The sequence below is a fragment of the Salvelinus fontinalis genome, chromosome 9 (genome assembly GCF_029448725.1).
Source record: "Salvelinus fontinalis isolate EN_2023a chromosome 9, ASM2944872v1, whole genome shotgun sequence".
NCBI lineage: Eukaryota > Metazoa > Chordata > Actinopteri > Salmoniformes > Salmonidae > Salvelinus > Salvelinus fontinalis.
This window is the reverse complement of record NC_074673.1, coordinates 14,157,559-14,171,511: the sequence shown is the minus strand read 5'-3', so window position 1 is coordinate 14,171,511 and position 13,953 is coordinate 14,157,559. Positions and strand designations below refer to the sequence as shown.

General features: G+C 42.3%; 1 protein-coding gene across 2 annotated transcripts in view; it reads right to left on the bottom strand.

Annotated features, from left to right (window-relative positions):
- LOC129862113 (carbohydrate sulfotransferase 8-like) overlaps nt 1-13,953 on the bottom strand; it is a 134,961-nt gene that overhangs the window by 102,766 nt on the left and 18,242 nt on the right. Inside the window, exon 2 of one of the 2 annotated variants that reach the window (XM_055933475.1) lies at nt 949-1,175. In XM_055933475.1, coding sequence (XP_055789450.1) covers nt 949-1,147 — 199 coding nt within the window. In that variant the 5' untranslated portion in view covers nt 1,148-1,175. The remainder of the gene's footprint in view (nt 1-948; nt 1,176-13,953) is intronic. The other variant, XM_055933476.1, reaches the window with a different exon arrangement.

The window sequence follows — 13,953 nt, the reverse complement described above, 5'->3', positions numbered from 1 at the left end:
AGAGGCAATTTAAACATGGCCTCTGATGTGTTGCTTATTCTATGCCGCTATATTGATCTGTGAAATGTAATTTACTAACTCGGCCATTTCCAAAACATGTTCTCTTCACTGAACTGCTTTTCAGCTTTTTCTGGCAGCTTTTTTTTCTTCTTTCTATTCCACAAACGAGGTGTGCCATTTCAACAACTTCGATAATAAAAAAGCTGAGTGTTCAATAAAAACGTCTAGAACGGGTTTAGCCTAATTGAAAAGAGAACGTATTTTAAAACATATTCTCTTCATTACTCCACCAAATCCCAACAATGAGAGGATAAATGCAAAGTCACAAAGCACAACACTGAGCCAAATTCAATACCAGAGAGTTACAGTATATCCACTCTGTCTGTGTTTAATGTCACCTGTGTGTATCAGACCATAAGTAGAATATAACAGCTCTGGAAATCTCTGCTGTCTCCCAGGTCATAGCTGTTATCAGTAGAGACACTGTTGCCACAGAAATCATAGCATCCACTCACACCAGGGTATAGACACAGTACAGCACAGCAGTATAGTACAGCACAGTACAGCTCTAAACAAATACAAAGATCTCCTCACAGATAGGCTTACTGAAGATGACCGTTTTACTGGGTGTCTCAAGGGTCCTCTCAAAACTGATGACATTTTAAATGGCTTTTCAATCATGATTACCACTACTGTATTCTTATTGGCCAGAAGCTTTCATTTATTGGACATTCACAACAACAAAAAACACAAAACAACCCACATTATCTGATATCAGTAAAACTACAATTACCATACCAACACAAAAAGTAGATATGTAGATACCAGTATACTGTTGAATGCTCCTGCAGTGTTGTTGTGCAATGTTTCAACTCAAAGGTCTTCATCATGCAAGTTACTGGATGTGTGTACACCTCTTTGAAAAGTGCTGTAGACTAGTACACTGACCTGGGGTCTGTTGCTGGAGCATGTCTGAGAGGCCCTGGAGGTGGACTAGGAGGAGTAAGGACGCGGCCCCCAGGAGCAGGAGGAACCAGAGGGAACAGTAGAAGGAGCAGGGCAGCTTCATGGCCGACACCACCACCCTTCTCCTGCCACACAGAGCCTCCAGCAACCTACTGGTACTACTGCACTCCCCCAAGAGCATCCCTCCTCAGCCCAGCCACGGGAACCTGCTGTAGGCGGAATTAGAGTTCATTTACTTGCGGCATACTGTTTTTAAAAAGAAATTACAACAAGAAGAAAACAGCAGAAAAACAAATAGACTAGTCACAATAAATACGTAATAGGTAACAAATGAATAACACCATGTATACAGATTACAAAAAGAGTGTAGTGAATTACACCAGAGATGACCAGAGGCAAAAGACTGTACAAAATGTTGAAAATAAATTGTTTATAACAGTAGATCAGGAGAGCCTTTAAAAGCAGTGTGTACAGTAAGGTAGTGGTGAAATAAGCTAATAAACCAGAGATCCAATTTAAACACAACCTAGATGGGAAAATATATATTTGCGACAAACAGAGTGGCAGTGTGAATACTGTGAGTATTTTCACAGATTGGTGTCGGAAGCAGTGAGGGTGGAGTCTGCAGAGAGAAGAGGTGGTTAGAGGTGCTGTTGCGTGAATGTTGTTATTACTGGTGTGTGTGTGTGTGTGTGTGTGTGCGCGTGTGCGTGTGCGTGTGTGTGTAGGTGTGTGTGTGTGTGTGTGTGTGTGTGTGTGTGCGTGCGTGCGTGCGTGCGTGCGTGCGTGCGTGCACGCGCGCGTGTGTGTGTGTACTCTCCAGGAGTCCTGAAGAGGAGCATCCTGCTGACTGCAGGCTTCCTGTTCCCAAGAGGCCATGTAGAGTACATCTGTCTCTCTGGAGCATGCTCAAAGAATAGCACTCAGCAGGTGTGGCAAGCTTCACAAATCAAGTGTCCACACACAAATACACAGACACCACAGACATACCTATGGAAGCAAGCATGCACGCACACACAAACAAACGTTCAGCTATGGGTGATTTGAATATCTCCTAAAACAAGACAATACTGGGTAAGAAATACACCCACTACACCTACCCCCATGCTTCATCATTTTTTGTTCTTGTATTGGGTGTTGATTGCTTTTCCCTGAAAGCCAACTACCCTCTTTCTCTTGCGGTGATTGCTTTTCCCTCTGGTCTAGCCCATAGATTAAAATGGATAAAATAGGCATTCTGATTCATATCAATGTTCCTTTCATGGTGGAGGTACCTGCAGCCATTTGGTGTTGCGTTTGGCAATTACATCTGTTAAGTTCTGATAAAAAATATAAAAAAAACAGGAAAAACTAACGGACAACTAGGAAAAGCTCAAACCAAGTTTATTCACCCAATGGGTCAGACAGCTGAACAGACAAAGACATGTTCCCACCAGCACAAGTATTTATACTCCACTTTAGGCAGTCTCCTCATTTTCTCTAAACATTACATCTTTGTTGCTAGGCAGGAAGTTAAGTGATGTGTCTAATAAACGGTTCCTTCTCCCTTCATGTGACCTGACCTGACCTGACCTCGGCACCCATTCCTCCCTAATCCACAGCAATCCACCATTGTCAGTGAACGCAACCATGTGATTGCCTTTTCCCTCACTTAGTAACTCTCCAAGCCCGTGGCTCATATCCACCCTTCTTTGACCCCACCATATACATTCCTCCTATATATAAACATTCACTTCTGGTGTGTCAAGTATTCCAAATTACAACCCAATAGTCCCTCCTACTTGAATAGTAATTCCATACTGTTTAACATCACATAAACTTTGAAATGACTTATAAATGAACAAAAAATAAAACATGATTGACATTCACAGTTGATTTGTCTATTTACACCTCCAAGACTTATGGCCTCTGATCTATAATCACACTATGCAGACTCTTATTTCCATCTCTCATCGGACAACTGATAATGACATTTCAGATGGAGCTTTTGACTTCCTCCATTTCCTCCTTCTGGTTCCTAAGAGAGTAGTAGCACAAGACTTGAAAAGCAAAAAGAAACACAAAACATAACAAGTATTAATAATGTGTTAAGCTATGCATAATTATGTATACAACGAAAAACCAAAGTTAACACTGCCCAGGACGCATACTTTAAAATCCCCTTATTGAAGCTACCGTCCAGCTGTTACTATAGCATCCTTCAAGCGTTGTATCTTCTTTGACGAACCCCTCCCTGAAAGTTGACAATAGTGTCTGAAATGACAACACTATTTCACCTACTCCCACCATGATCTGGGTATGTGTGACGTTCAATTTAACTTCATAGTAGTCTCTATATTGTGCACAGTTAGCTGTCCTTCCTCTCCTACGAGCTGTCCCCTGATGTCACTATACACAGAGGAGTGGTACTCTATAAACAGAGACTCTAATAGTCACATTCCATTCTGCTTTCCCAATTCTGTCTCAAACACAGGCCCTGTATGTACCTTGCCTCCGGCCTCAAATACATTTGCACATAAATCATTCCATCTAACCCATAGCACGTTAGTCACTACTGATAATCCACTTATATAGTTATAAACATACTAAAACATTATATAATTTCAAACGCTATGGTTCAAGCCACTAAGGACATATGTTGTATATCTAGAAAATGTATATTCTTAATTAGAATTAGCATTTTGACTATTTGTTCACCAGGTTATGGTATGGCACACAAATGTTATAATTCGATTTCATAACTTCCTCACAATACATTCAAGCTATTTTTCAGTTATTTTGTTCATTCAAATGAAATTTGCGTAGTGCACTTACCCCTCGCCGCCTTGTCATCGAGAGGAAGGCTTTGACGAGGAAAATACACGTACTATCTCCTCCTGCTAATTAAGTAGCACCTCTGAATCGACTCTTATTCTTCCCAGCAGTAGGTTGTGTAGTTCATTTTCAATAATCAGACAGCAACCTGACCTGACCTCATAATATATCAATATAAAGAGGGTCTAATAAAATAATATAAATGGAAATTATATTGAAACGTGACTGAGTTGAACTCTGGTGTTCTTTTGACTGCATTGTTTAATCATTATGATGATATAAAAAGATTGATGCATGACAATGAACTGTGATTAGAAACATAAGAGCTCAGATGGGGGGGGGGGGGGTGATGAATGGCTAACAGTCTAACAAAGTTAGAATAAGAATGTTCTGACAGACAGAGAAAAACAATCCGGCCTGCAGCTCCACACACACACACACTCAAATTAAATCAAATTGTAATCATCAAATACACTGTTTAAAGCAGGTATAAAAGGTGCAGTGAAATGCTTATGTGTTATCTCCCAGAACAATGCAGTACATTAATCAATAATAACAATAAGAGTCCAAAATATCAACTATTATAAGTAGAAAGAGATGTGGTGTCATGCTTACTCCTGCTCCCTCCCTCCGGCACTCGAAGTCGCCAGTCTACTAACCACTGGTCCTGGCAACCCACATTATGCACACCTGGCAACCATCATTGCGCACACCTGCTCCCCATCATTACGCACACCTGCTCATCATTTTCTCCTTGATTTCTCCGCCTTTATTTAGCCCTTTATTTAACCCCTGTTTATTATCTATGCATAGTCGCTTTAATTCTACCTACATGCACATATTACCTTAATTACCTCGACTAACCTGTGCCCCCGCACATTGACTCTGTACCGGTGCCCCTGCACTTTGACTCTGTACCGGGTACCCCCTGTATATAGCCTCGCTACTGTTATTTTACTGCTGCTCTTTAATTATTTACTTTTATTTTTTACTTCTCTATTTTTTACTTCACACTTATATTTCTTAAAACTTAATTGTTGTTTAATTAAGGGCTTGTAAGTAAGCATTTCACTGTAAGGTCTACACCTGTTGTATTCGGCGCATGTGACAAATAAAATGTGATTTGATTTAAATTGTCATCAGTGGTATTGTTCTCTCTCACGTTCAGTACGCTGCTTATGTTCGTTCTTGCTTATCCTTTCATTATCAAACTGACCTTCTGCACTTGCTTCCTGACTCCTGGCGTATAAGTTACAGGTGGTATGCATAGTAATAATAGACTGTATTTACACTGTATTTACAAATATACTATAAAGTGGGTAGGGACTTCGTCACGCAGTAGAATAAATATACTGAACAAAGATATAAAGGCAACATGCAACAATTTCAGTTCATATAAGGAAATCAGTCAATTAATTAGGCCCTAATCTATGGATTTTACGTAACTGGGCAGGGGTGCAGCCATGGGTGGGCCTGGGAGGGCATAGGCCCACCCACTTGGGAGCAAGGACCACCCACCCACCCAGCCAATCAGAATTAGTTTTTCACCACAAAAGGGCTTTATTACAGACAGAAATACTCCTCAGCTTCATCAACTGTTCAGGTGGCTGGTCTCAGACGATCCCACATGTGAAGAAGCCAGATATGATGGTCCTGGGCTGGTGTGGTTACACGTGGTCTGCGATTGTGAGGCCAGTTGGACGCACTGCCAAATTCTCAAAAATGACATTGGAGGCGGCTTATGGTAGAAAAATTAACAATAAATTATTTGGCAACAGCTCTGGTGGACATTCCTGCAGTCAGTATGCTAATTGCAAGCTCCCTCAAAACTTGAGACATCTGTGGCATTGTGTTGTGTGACAAAACTGGACATTTTAAAGTGGCCTATTATTGTACCCATCACAAGGTGCACCTGTGTAATGATCATGCTGTTTAATCAGCTTCTTGATATGCCACACCTGTCAATTGGATGGATTATCTTGGCAAAATAGATATGCTCACAAATGTGTGACAAAAATTGGAGAGAAATAATTTCTTTGTGTGTATGGAACATTTATGGGAGAGTTCTGAGTGTGTGTGCTTGTGTGTTTACAGTATGTGTAAGTTTGTGTGTAAGGGTTGGATATTTGGGTAGTCAGTGCAAATCATCTCTAAAGTGCAGATAGTCTCTAAGGTGCAGGTCTGTGCAGGGAGACAGCTAGGGTTAACACACACACTCAAAACTTACATAAAGTTACACACACACACAAACCCACACAGGTATTGCTGCTGTTCTATTCGTCAAATCAGATCATGACTACGTACTCCTGCTCCCTGTTTACAAGCAGAAGCTCAAACAGGAAGTACCCGTGACTCGCTCCATTGAGAAATGGTCACCAGAATCAGAGATTGTGCTACAGGACTGCTATGCTAGAGCTGATTGTAATACGTTTTGATTGGAATATGCCAATAACATCGACGAGCTATGTCGCCTCCGTCACCGGCTTCATTAGGAAATGAATTTGCGACATTATCCCAACAGTGAAGGCTCGCTGCTTCCCCAATCAAAAGCCCTGAATTAACACTGAGGTTGGAGCTAAACTAAAGGACAGGGCTACCGCACACAGAGCTATCACAGACAACCCTGAGGCTACGGCTGAGGACAGGAACAAGTACAAGAGGTCCCACTTTTCCAAATGAGGAAAAGAACAATATAGGAATAAGGTGGAATAATATTACATAGGCTCTGATGCCCGCAGCATGTGGCGGAGGCTACAGTCTATTACGGATTACAAATGAAGACCCAGCCGTTATCTGCCCAACGATGCCTCTACCAGACGAACTCAATGCATTTTATGCACGCTTCGACAATAACAACATCGTGCCGGGTGTGAGGGCCGTCACTGACCCAGAGGACTGGGTGATCTCACTCTTTGAGGTCGACGTGAGTAAGGTCTTTAAACAGGTCAATACCCGCAAGGCCCGACAGTATTCCAGGGCGCATTCTCAGAGCATGCACAGAACAGCTGGCAGGCATGTTCACAGTCATTTTCAACTTCTCCTTGTTCCAGTCTGTAATCCACACATTTTAAGATGACCACCAGCATTCCTGTTCCCAAAAACTCTAAGGCTTCATGCCACAATTGTATTTTTTATTTTATTTTAACTAGGCAAGTCAGTTAAGAACAAATTCTTATTTTCAATGGCCTAGGAACAGTGGGTTAAACTACCTTGTCTCTGGGCAGAATGACAGATGTTTACCTTGTCAGCTCAGCGATTCGATTTTAAAACCTTCCAGTTACTAGTCCAACACTCTAACCACTAGGCTACCTGTTGCCCCACAATGACTACCATATAGAGGTCCTGGATGGCAGGGACCTCGGCCCCAGTGATAAAAAGGTTTGGCATGTTCCCTCAAATCCTCAAAAGGTTCTACAGCTGTACCATTGATAGCATCTTGACTGGCTGCATCACTGCTTGGTATGGCAATAGCACCACCCTCGATCGCATGGCGCTATAGAGGGTGGTGCGGAGAGTCCAGTGCATCACTGGGGCCGAGCTCCAGCCATCCAGGACCTTTATACCAGATGGTATAAAAGGAAGGCCCCGGAAATTGTTAAAGACTTCAGCCACCCAAGGCATAAACTGTTCTCTCTGCTTCCGCAAGCGGCACCGGTGCATCAAGTCTGACACCAACAGGTTCCTGAACAGCTTCCATCCCCAAGCCATAAGACTGCTAAATAGCTAACAAAATGGCTACCAGGACTATCTGAGTTGACCCTTTTACTTTATTTATTTATGTTTTTATTCTCTGTGCACACTCACAGGGCCACACACATTCACGCACACTGACACTCCAACACACACACACACAAACACTTACTTCAAAATTTACTCACGCACGTAATACACATACATTTATACTGACTCTACACACACGCACACCCACTCACATACAATCATCATATATGCTGCTGCTACTCTGTTTATCATATACAGTGCCTTCAGAAAGTATTCACACCCCTTGACTTTTTCCACATTTTGTTGTGTTACAGCCTGAATTTAAAATTTATGAAATTGAGAATGTGTCACTGGCCTACACACAATACCCCATAATGTCAAAGTGGAATTATGTTTCTAGACATTTTTGCAAATTAATAAAAAATTAAAAGCTGAAATGTCTTGAGTCAATAAGTACACAACCCCTAAATAAGTTCAGGAGTAAAAATGTGCTTAACAAGTTATAAGTTGCATGGACTTTGTGTGCAATGGTGTTTAACATGATTTTTGATTGACTACCTCATCTCTGTACCCCACACATATCTGTAAGGTCAGTCGAGCAGTGAATTTCAAACATAGATTTAATACAAAGACCAGGGAGGTTTTCCAATGCCTCGTAAAGGGCACCTATTGGTAGATGGGTAAACAAAAACAAAAAGGCAGACATTGAATATCCTTTTGAGCTGCTGATGTTATTAATTCCAGTTTGAATGGTGTATAAATACACCCAGTCACTACAAAGATACAGACATCCTTCCTAACTCAGTTGCCGTAGAGGAAGGAAACTGCTTAGGTATTTCACCATGAGGCCAATGGTGACTTTAAAACAGTTACAGAGTTTACTGGCGGTGATAGGAGAAAACTGAGGATTGATCAACAACATTGTTGTCACGCCCTGACCTTAGAGATCCTTTTATTTCTCTATTTGGTTAGGTCAGGGTGTGATTAGGGTGGGCAATCTAGTTTTTCGTTTCTATGTTGGCCTGGTATGGTTCCCAATCAGAGGAGGCTGTCTATCGTTGTCTCTGATTGGGGATCATATTTAGGCAGCCTTTTCCCAACTGTTGTTTGTGGGATCTTGTTTTTGTGTAGTGCCTGTGAGCACTCCATTACTTCACGTTTTGTTTGTTTCTGTATTTGTTTTGGTGAGTTTCATTTATTAAAACATGTGGAACTGTACGCACGCTGCGCCTTGGTCCATTTATTCCAACGATCGTGACAATTGTAGTTACTCTACAATATTGACAGAGTGAAAAGAAGGAAGCCTGTACAGAATATGCAATCTGTTTGCAACAAGGCACTAAAGTAATATTGCAAAAAATCAAATGTCCTGAATACAAAGTGTTATGTTTGGGGAAAATCCAATACAACACATTACTGAGTACCACTCTCCATATTTTCAAGCATAGTGGTGTCTGCATCATGTTATGGGTATGCTTGTAATCGTTAAGGACTGGGGAGATTTTCAGGATAAAAAAAGAAATGGAATGGAAAAATCCTAGAGGAAAACCTGGTTCAGTCTGCTTTCCAACAGACACTGGGAGATTAATTCACCTTTCAGCAGGACAATTACCTAAAACACAAGGCCAAATCTACACTGGAGCTGCTTACCAAGAAGGCAGTGAATGTTCCTGAGTGGCCAAGTTACAGTTTTGACTTAAATCTACTTGAAAATCTATGGCAACACTTGAAAATGGTTGTCTAGCCATGTTCAACAACCAATTTGACAGAACTTAGAGATTTTTTAAAAGAATAATGGGCAAATGTTGCACAATCCAGGTGTGGAAAGCTCATAGAGACTTACCCAGAAAGACTCACAGCTGTAATCGCTGCCAAAGTTTCTTCTACAAAGTATTGACTCGGGGGTGTGAAAACTTATGTAAATAAGATATATCTGTATTTAATTTTCATACATTTGCATAAGTTACTAAAAACATGTTTTCACTTTGTCATTATTGAGTATTGTGTGTCGATGGGTGAGAAGAAATTATTATAATATTCATTTGGAATTCAGGCTGTAACACAACAAAATGTGGAATAAGTCAAGGGGTATGAATACCTTCTGAAGGCACCGTATGTTATTGTCTGGGACAATGTCATGTTCCACCATGCAGAGGTGGTTCAGGCATGGTTCGGGCCCATCCCCGATTCGTGACCCTATACCTGCCCCCATACTCTCCTTTCCTCAACCCTATTGAGGATTTTTTTCAGCATGGAGGTGGAAGGTGTATGATCACCATCCCCATGAGTGTGCCACTCTCCTTCTGGCCATAGATGAGGCATGCGACCACATCAATGCAGACCAATGTCAAGCTTGGATTCGATGTAAATGACAGTCTAACACAGGATGCAGTCAAAATAGCAACAGCCTTCAATTCTTACTTGGTTGACTCTGTCAAGTTACTGACACAGAACCCCTCCACTGGTGTCCTGGGCTCAGCGCTAGTGAATGACACTCAACCTGTCTTCATCATAAGGGAGGTTTCTGAGTCAGAGGTGAACAAGGTGATTAGCTCACTAATGAACACTAAAGCCAAAGATGTGTTTGGGCTGGACTTTCTTAAAAACTACAGAGTCACTCATTGGCCCCATTACTAAGGTCACCAACACATCTATTGGTCAGGGGGTGTTTCCAAGGGTATGGAAGTCGGCCATAATAACGTCCATCTTTAAATCTGGTGACACTTCTGACGTGAGTAACTACAGGCCCATTAGCATATTACCTGTGGTGTTGAAGGTTACTGAAAAGTGTGTAGCAGAGCCACTGATTGCCCACCTCAACAACAGCCCCTTCACATTACACTCCATGCAGTTTGGCTTCAGAGCAAAACACTCCACAGAAACGGCCAACTGCTTTCTTCTGGAAAATGTGAATTCCAAGATGGACAAAGGGGGCGTTGTTGGGGGTGTATTTCTAGACCTAAGGAAAGCTTTGATACTGTGATGAGGATATCATCACAAAACTGTCAGAGTTCAACTTTTGCCCCGATGTCTTGAGATGGATGAAATCATACCTTGAAGGCAGAACCCAGTGTGTCAGGGTGAGCGATGAGCTATGATGTGGGCGTGCCCCAAGGGACAATACTGGGGCCCCTCTTGTTCAGCCTGTACATAAATGGTCTGCCTTCTGTCTGTACTGGGTTGGAAGTTCAAATGTATGTAGATGATACAGATGATACAGATATACAATACTAGTCAAAAGTTTGGACACACCTACTCAGTCAAGGGTTTTTCTTAATGTTACTATTTTCTACATTGTAGAATAATAGTGAAGACATCACAATTATGAAATAACACATATGGAATCATGTAGTCACCAAAAAAGTGTTAAACAATTAAACAAACGATTCTTCAAAGTAGCAAATAAGGAAAAACCCTTGAATGAGTAGGTGTGTCTAAACTTTTGACTGGTACTGTATGTGCATGCAAAGAGCAAACAACAAGCTGCACAAGAACTCACTACTGTAATCGTCCAAGTTACAAAGTGACTCAGTGACTCATGTCTGCATCACGATGTGAAAAAAACAGTCTGCATGTTCTTCACAAAGAGGGCAACTGATGCTACTGAGCCAGATGTCTACATGTCAGGGGAGAAGCTCCAGGGTGGTATCCAATTTGAAGTACCTTGGCATCATACTTGATTCCAACCTCTCTTTTATAAGCAGGTGAAAAAGGTAACTCAAATAACCAAATCCAACCAAGATCATTTCCGATTCATACTAAATTGTTTGACTAGAGAGGTAGCAAACCTGTACTTCAGATCTAACATACTGCTTGACTAGTTGGGCCCAGGCTTGCTGTACAACACTAAAACCCATTCAGTCTGTCTACAAAAAGGCTCTCAAAGTGCTTGATAGGAAGCCCAATAACCATCATCACTGTTACATCCTCAGAGAGCATGAGTTCCTCAGTTGGAAAAATCGTGTGCAATACACAGACGTATGTATTGTATTCAAGATCCTAAATGGCCTGGCTCCCCCTCCACTTAGTACTTTTGTTAAACAGAAAACCCCAGACCCATGGCAGCAGATGTGCAAGGTCTGCCATGAGAGGTGACTGTATAGTTCCCTTAAGGAAAAGCACCTTTAGTCAGTCTGCTTTCTCTGTGAGACTTTCCCATGTCTGGAACACACCGCCATCAGACGCACACAACTGCACCACCAACAGTATCGCACCTTAACAAATACATGAAAACATGGCTAAAGGCCAATCAGTTTTGTGAACATAATCCCTAGCTATGTATTGCAGCTTTCCATGTTGTCTGTACCTTGTGAGGTTTGGAAACACTTTGGGAACACTGTTGCTTTTATGTATTTTGTTTTGTTGCTTGTCCTATGTTTTTCTGTCTGCAAGCTACGTGTTGCTTGTTCTATGTTGTTCTGTCTGCATGCATACTCTCTGTTCTAGACGTTCTAGACGACCAATTCTCATAGCTTTTAGCCGTACCCTTATCCTACTCCTCCTCTGTTCCTCTGGTGATGTAGAGGTGAACCCAGGCCCTGCAGTACCTAGCTCCACTCCTATTCCCCAGGCGCTCTCTTTTGATGACTTCTGTAACCGTAATAGCCTTGGTTTCATGCATGTTAACATTAGAAGCCTCCTCCCTAAGTTTGTTTTGTTCACTGCTTTAGCTCACTCTGCCAACCCGGATGTTTTAGCCGTGTCTGAATCCTGGCTTAGGAAGATCACCAAAAATTCTGACATTTTCATCCCTAATTACAACATTTTCAGACAAGATAGAACGGCCAAAGGGGGCGGTGTTGCAATCTACTGCAAAGATTGCCTGCAGAGTTTTGTTTTACTATCCAGGTCTGTTCCCAAACAATTTGAACTTCTACTTTTGAAAATCCACCTCTCTAAAAACAAGTCTCTTATCGTTGCCGCCTGCTATAGACCACCCTCTGCCCCCAGCTGTGCTCTGGACACCATATGTGAACTGATTGCCCCCCATCTATCTTCAGAGCTCGTGCTGCTAGGCGACCTAAATTGGAACATGCTTAACACCCCAGCCATCCTACAATCTAAGCTTGATGCCCTCAATCTCACACAAATTATCAATGAACCTACCAGGTACCACCCCAATTCCGTAAACACTGGTACCCTCATAGATATCATCCTAACCAACTTGCCCTCCAAATACACCTCTGCTGTTTTCAACCAAGATCTCAGCGATCACTGCCTCATTGCCTGCATCCGTAATGGGTCAGCGGTCAAACGACCTCCACTCATCACTGTCAAACGCTCCCTGAAACACTTCAGCGAACAGGCCTTTCTAATCGACCTGGCCGAGGTATCCTGGAAGGATATTGATCTCATCCCGTCAGTAGAGGATGCCTGGATATTTTTTTTAAATGCCTTCCTCACCATCTTGAATAAGCATGCCCCATTCAAGAAATTTAGAACCAGGAACAGATATAGCCCTTGGTTCTCTCCTGACCTGACTGCCCTTAAACAACAGAAAAACATCCTATGGCGTTCTGCATTAGCATCGAACTGCCCCCGTGATATGCAACTTTTCAGGAAGCTAGAAACCAATATACACAGGCAGTTAGAAAAGCCAAGGCTAGCTTTTTCAAGCAGAAATTTGCTTCCTGCAACACAAATTCAAAAAAGTTCTGGGACACTGTAAAGTCCATGGAGAATAAGAACACCTCCTCCCAGCTTCCAACTGCACTGAAGATAGGAAACACTGTCACCACCGACAAATCCACTATAATTGAGAATTTCAATAAGCATTTTTCTACGGCTGGCCATGCTTTCCACCTGGCTACCCCTACCCCGGTCAACAGCACTGCCCTCCCCTCTGCTACTCGCCCAAGCCTTCCCCATTTCTCTTTCTCCCAAATACAGTCAGCTGATGTTCTGAAAGAGCTGCAAAATCTGGACCCTTACAAATCAGCCGGGCTAGATAATCTGGACCCTTTCTTTCTAAAACTATCTGCTGAAATTCTTGCCACCCCTATTACTAGCCTTTTCAACCTCTCTTTCGTATCGTCTGAGATTCCCAAAGATTGGAAAGCAGCTGCGGTTATCCCCCTCTTCAAAGGGGGGGACACTCTTGACCCTAACAGCTACAGACCTATATCTATCCTACCTTGCCTTTCTAAGGTCTTTGAAAGCCAAGTCAACAAACAGATTACCGACCATTTCGAATCCCACCATACCTTCTCCGCTATGCAATCTGGTTTCAGAGCTGGTCATGGGTGCACCTCAGCCACGCTCAAGGTCATAAACGATATCTTAAGCGCCATCGATAGGAAACAGTACTGTGCAGCCGTATTCATTGACCTGGCCAAGGCTTTTGACTCTGTCAATCACCACATCCTCATCGGCAGACTCGACAGCCTTGGTTTCTCTAATGATTGCCTCGCCTGGTTCACCAACTACTTCTCTGATCGAGTTCAGTGTGTCAAA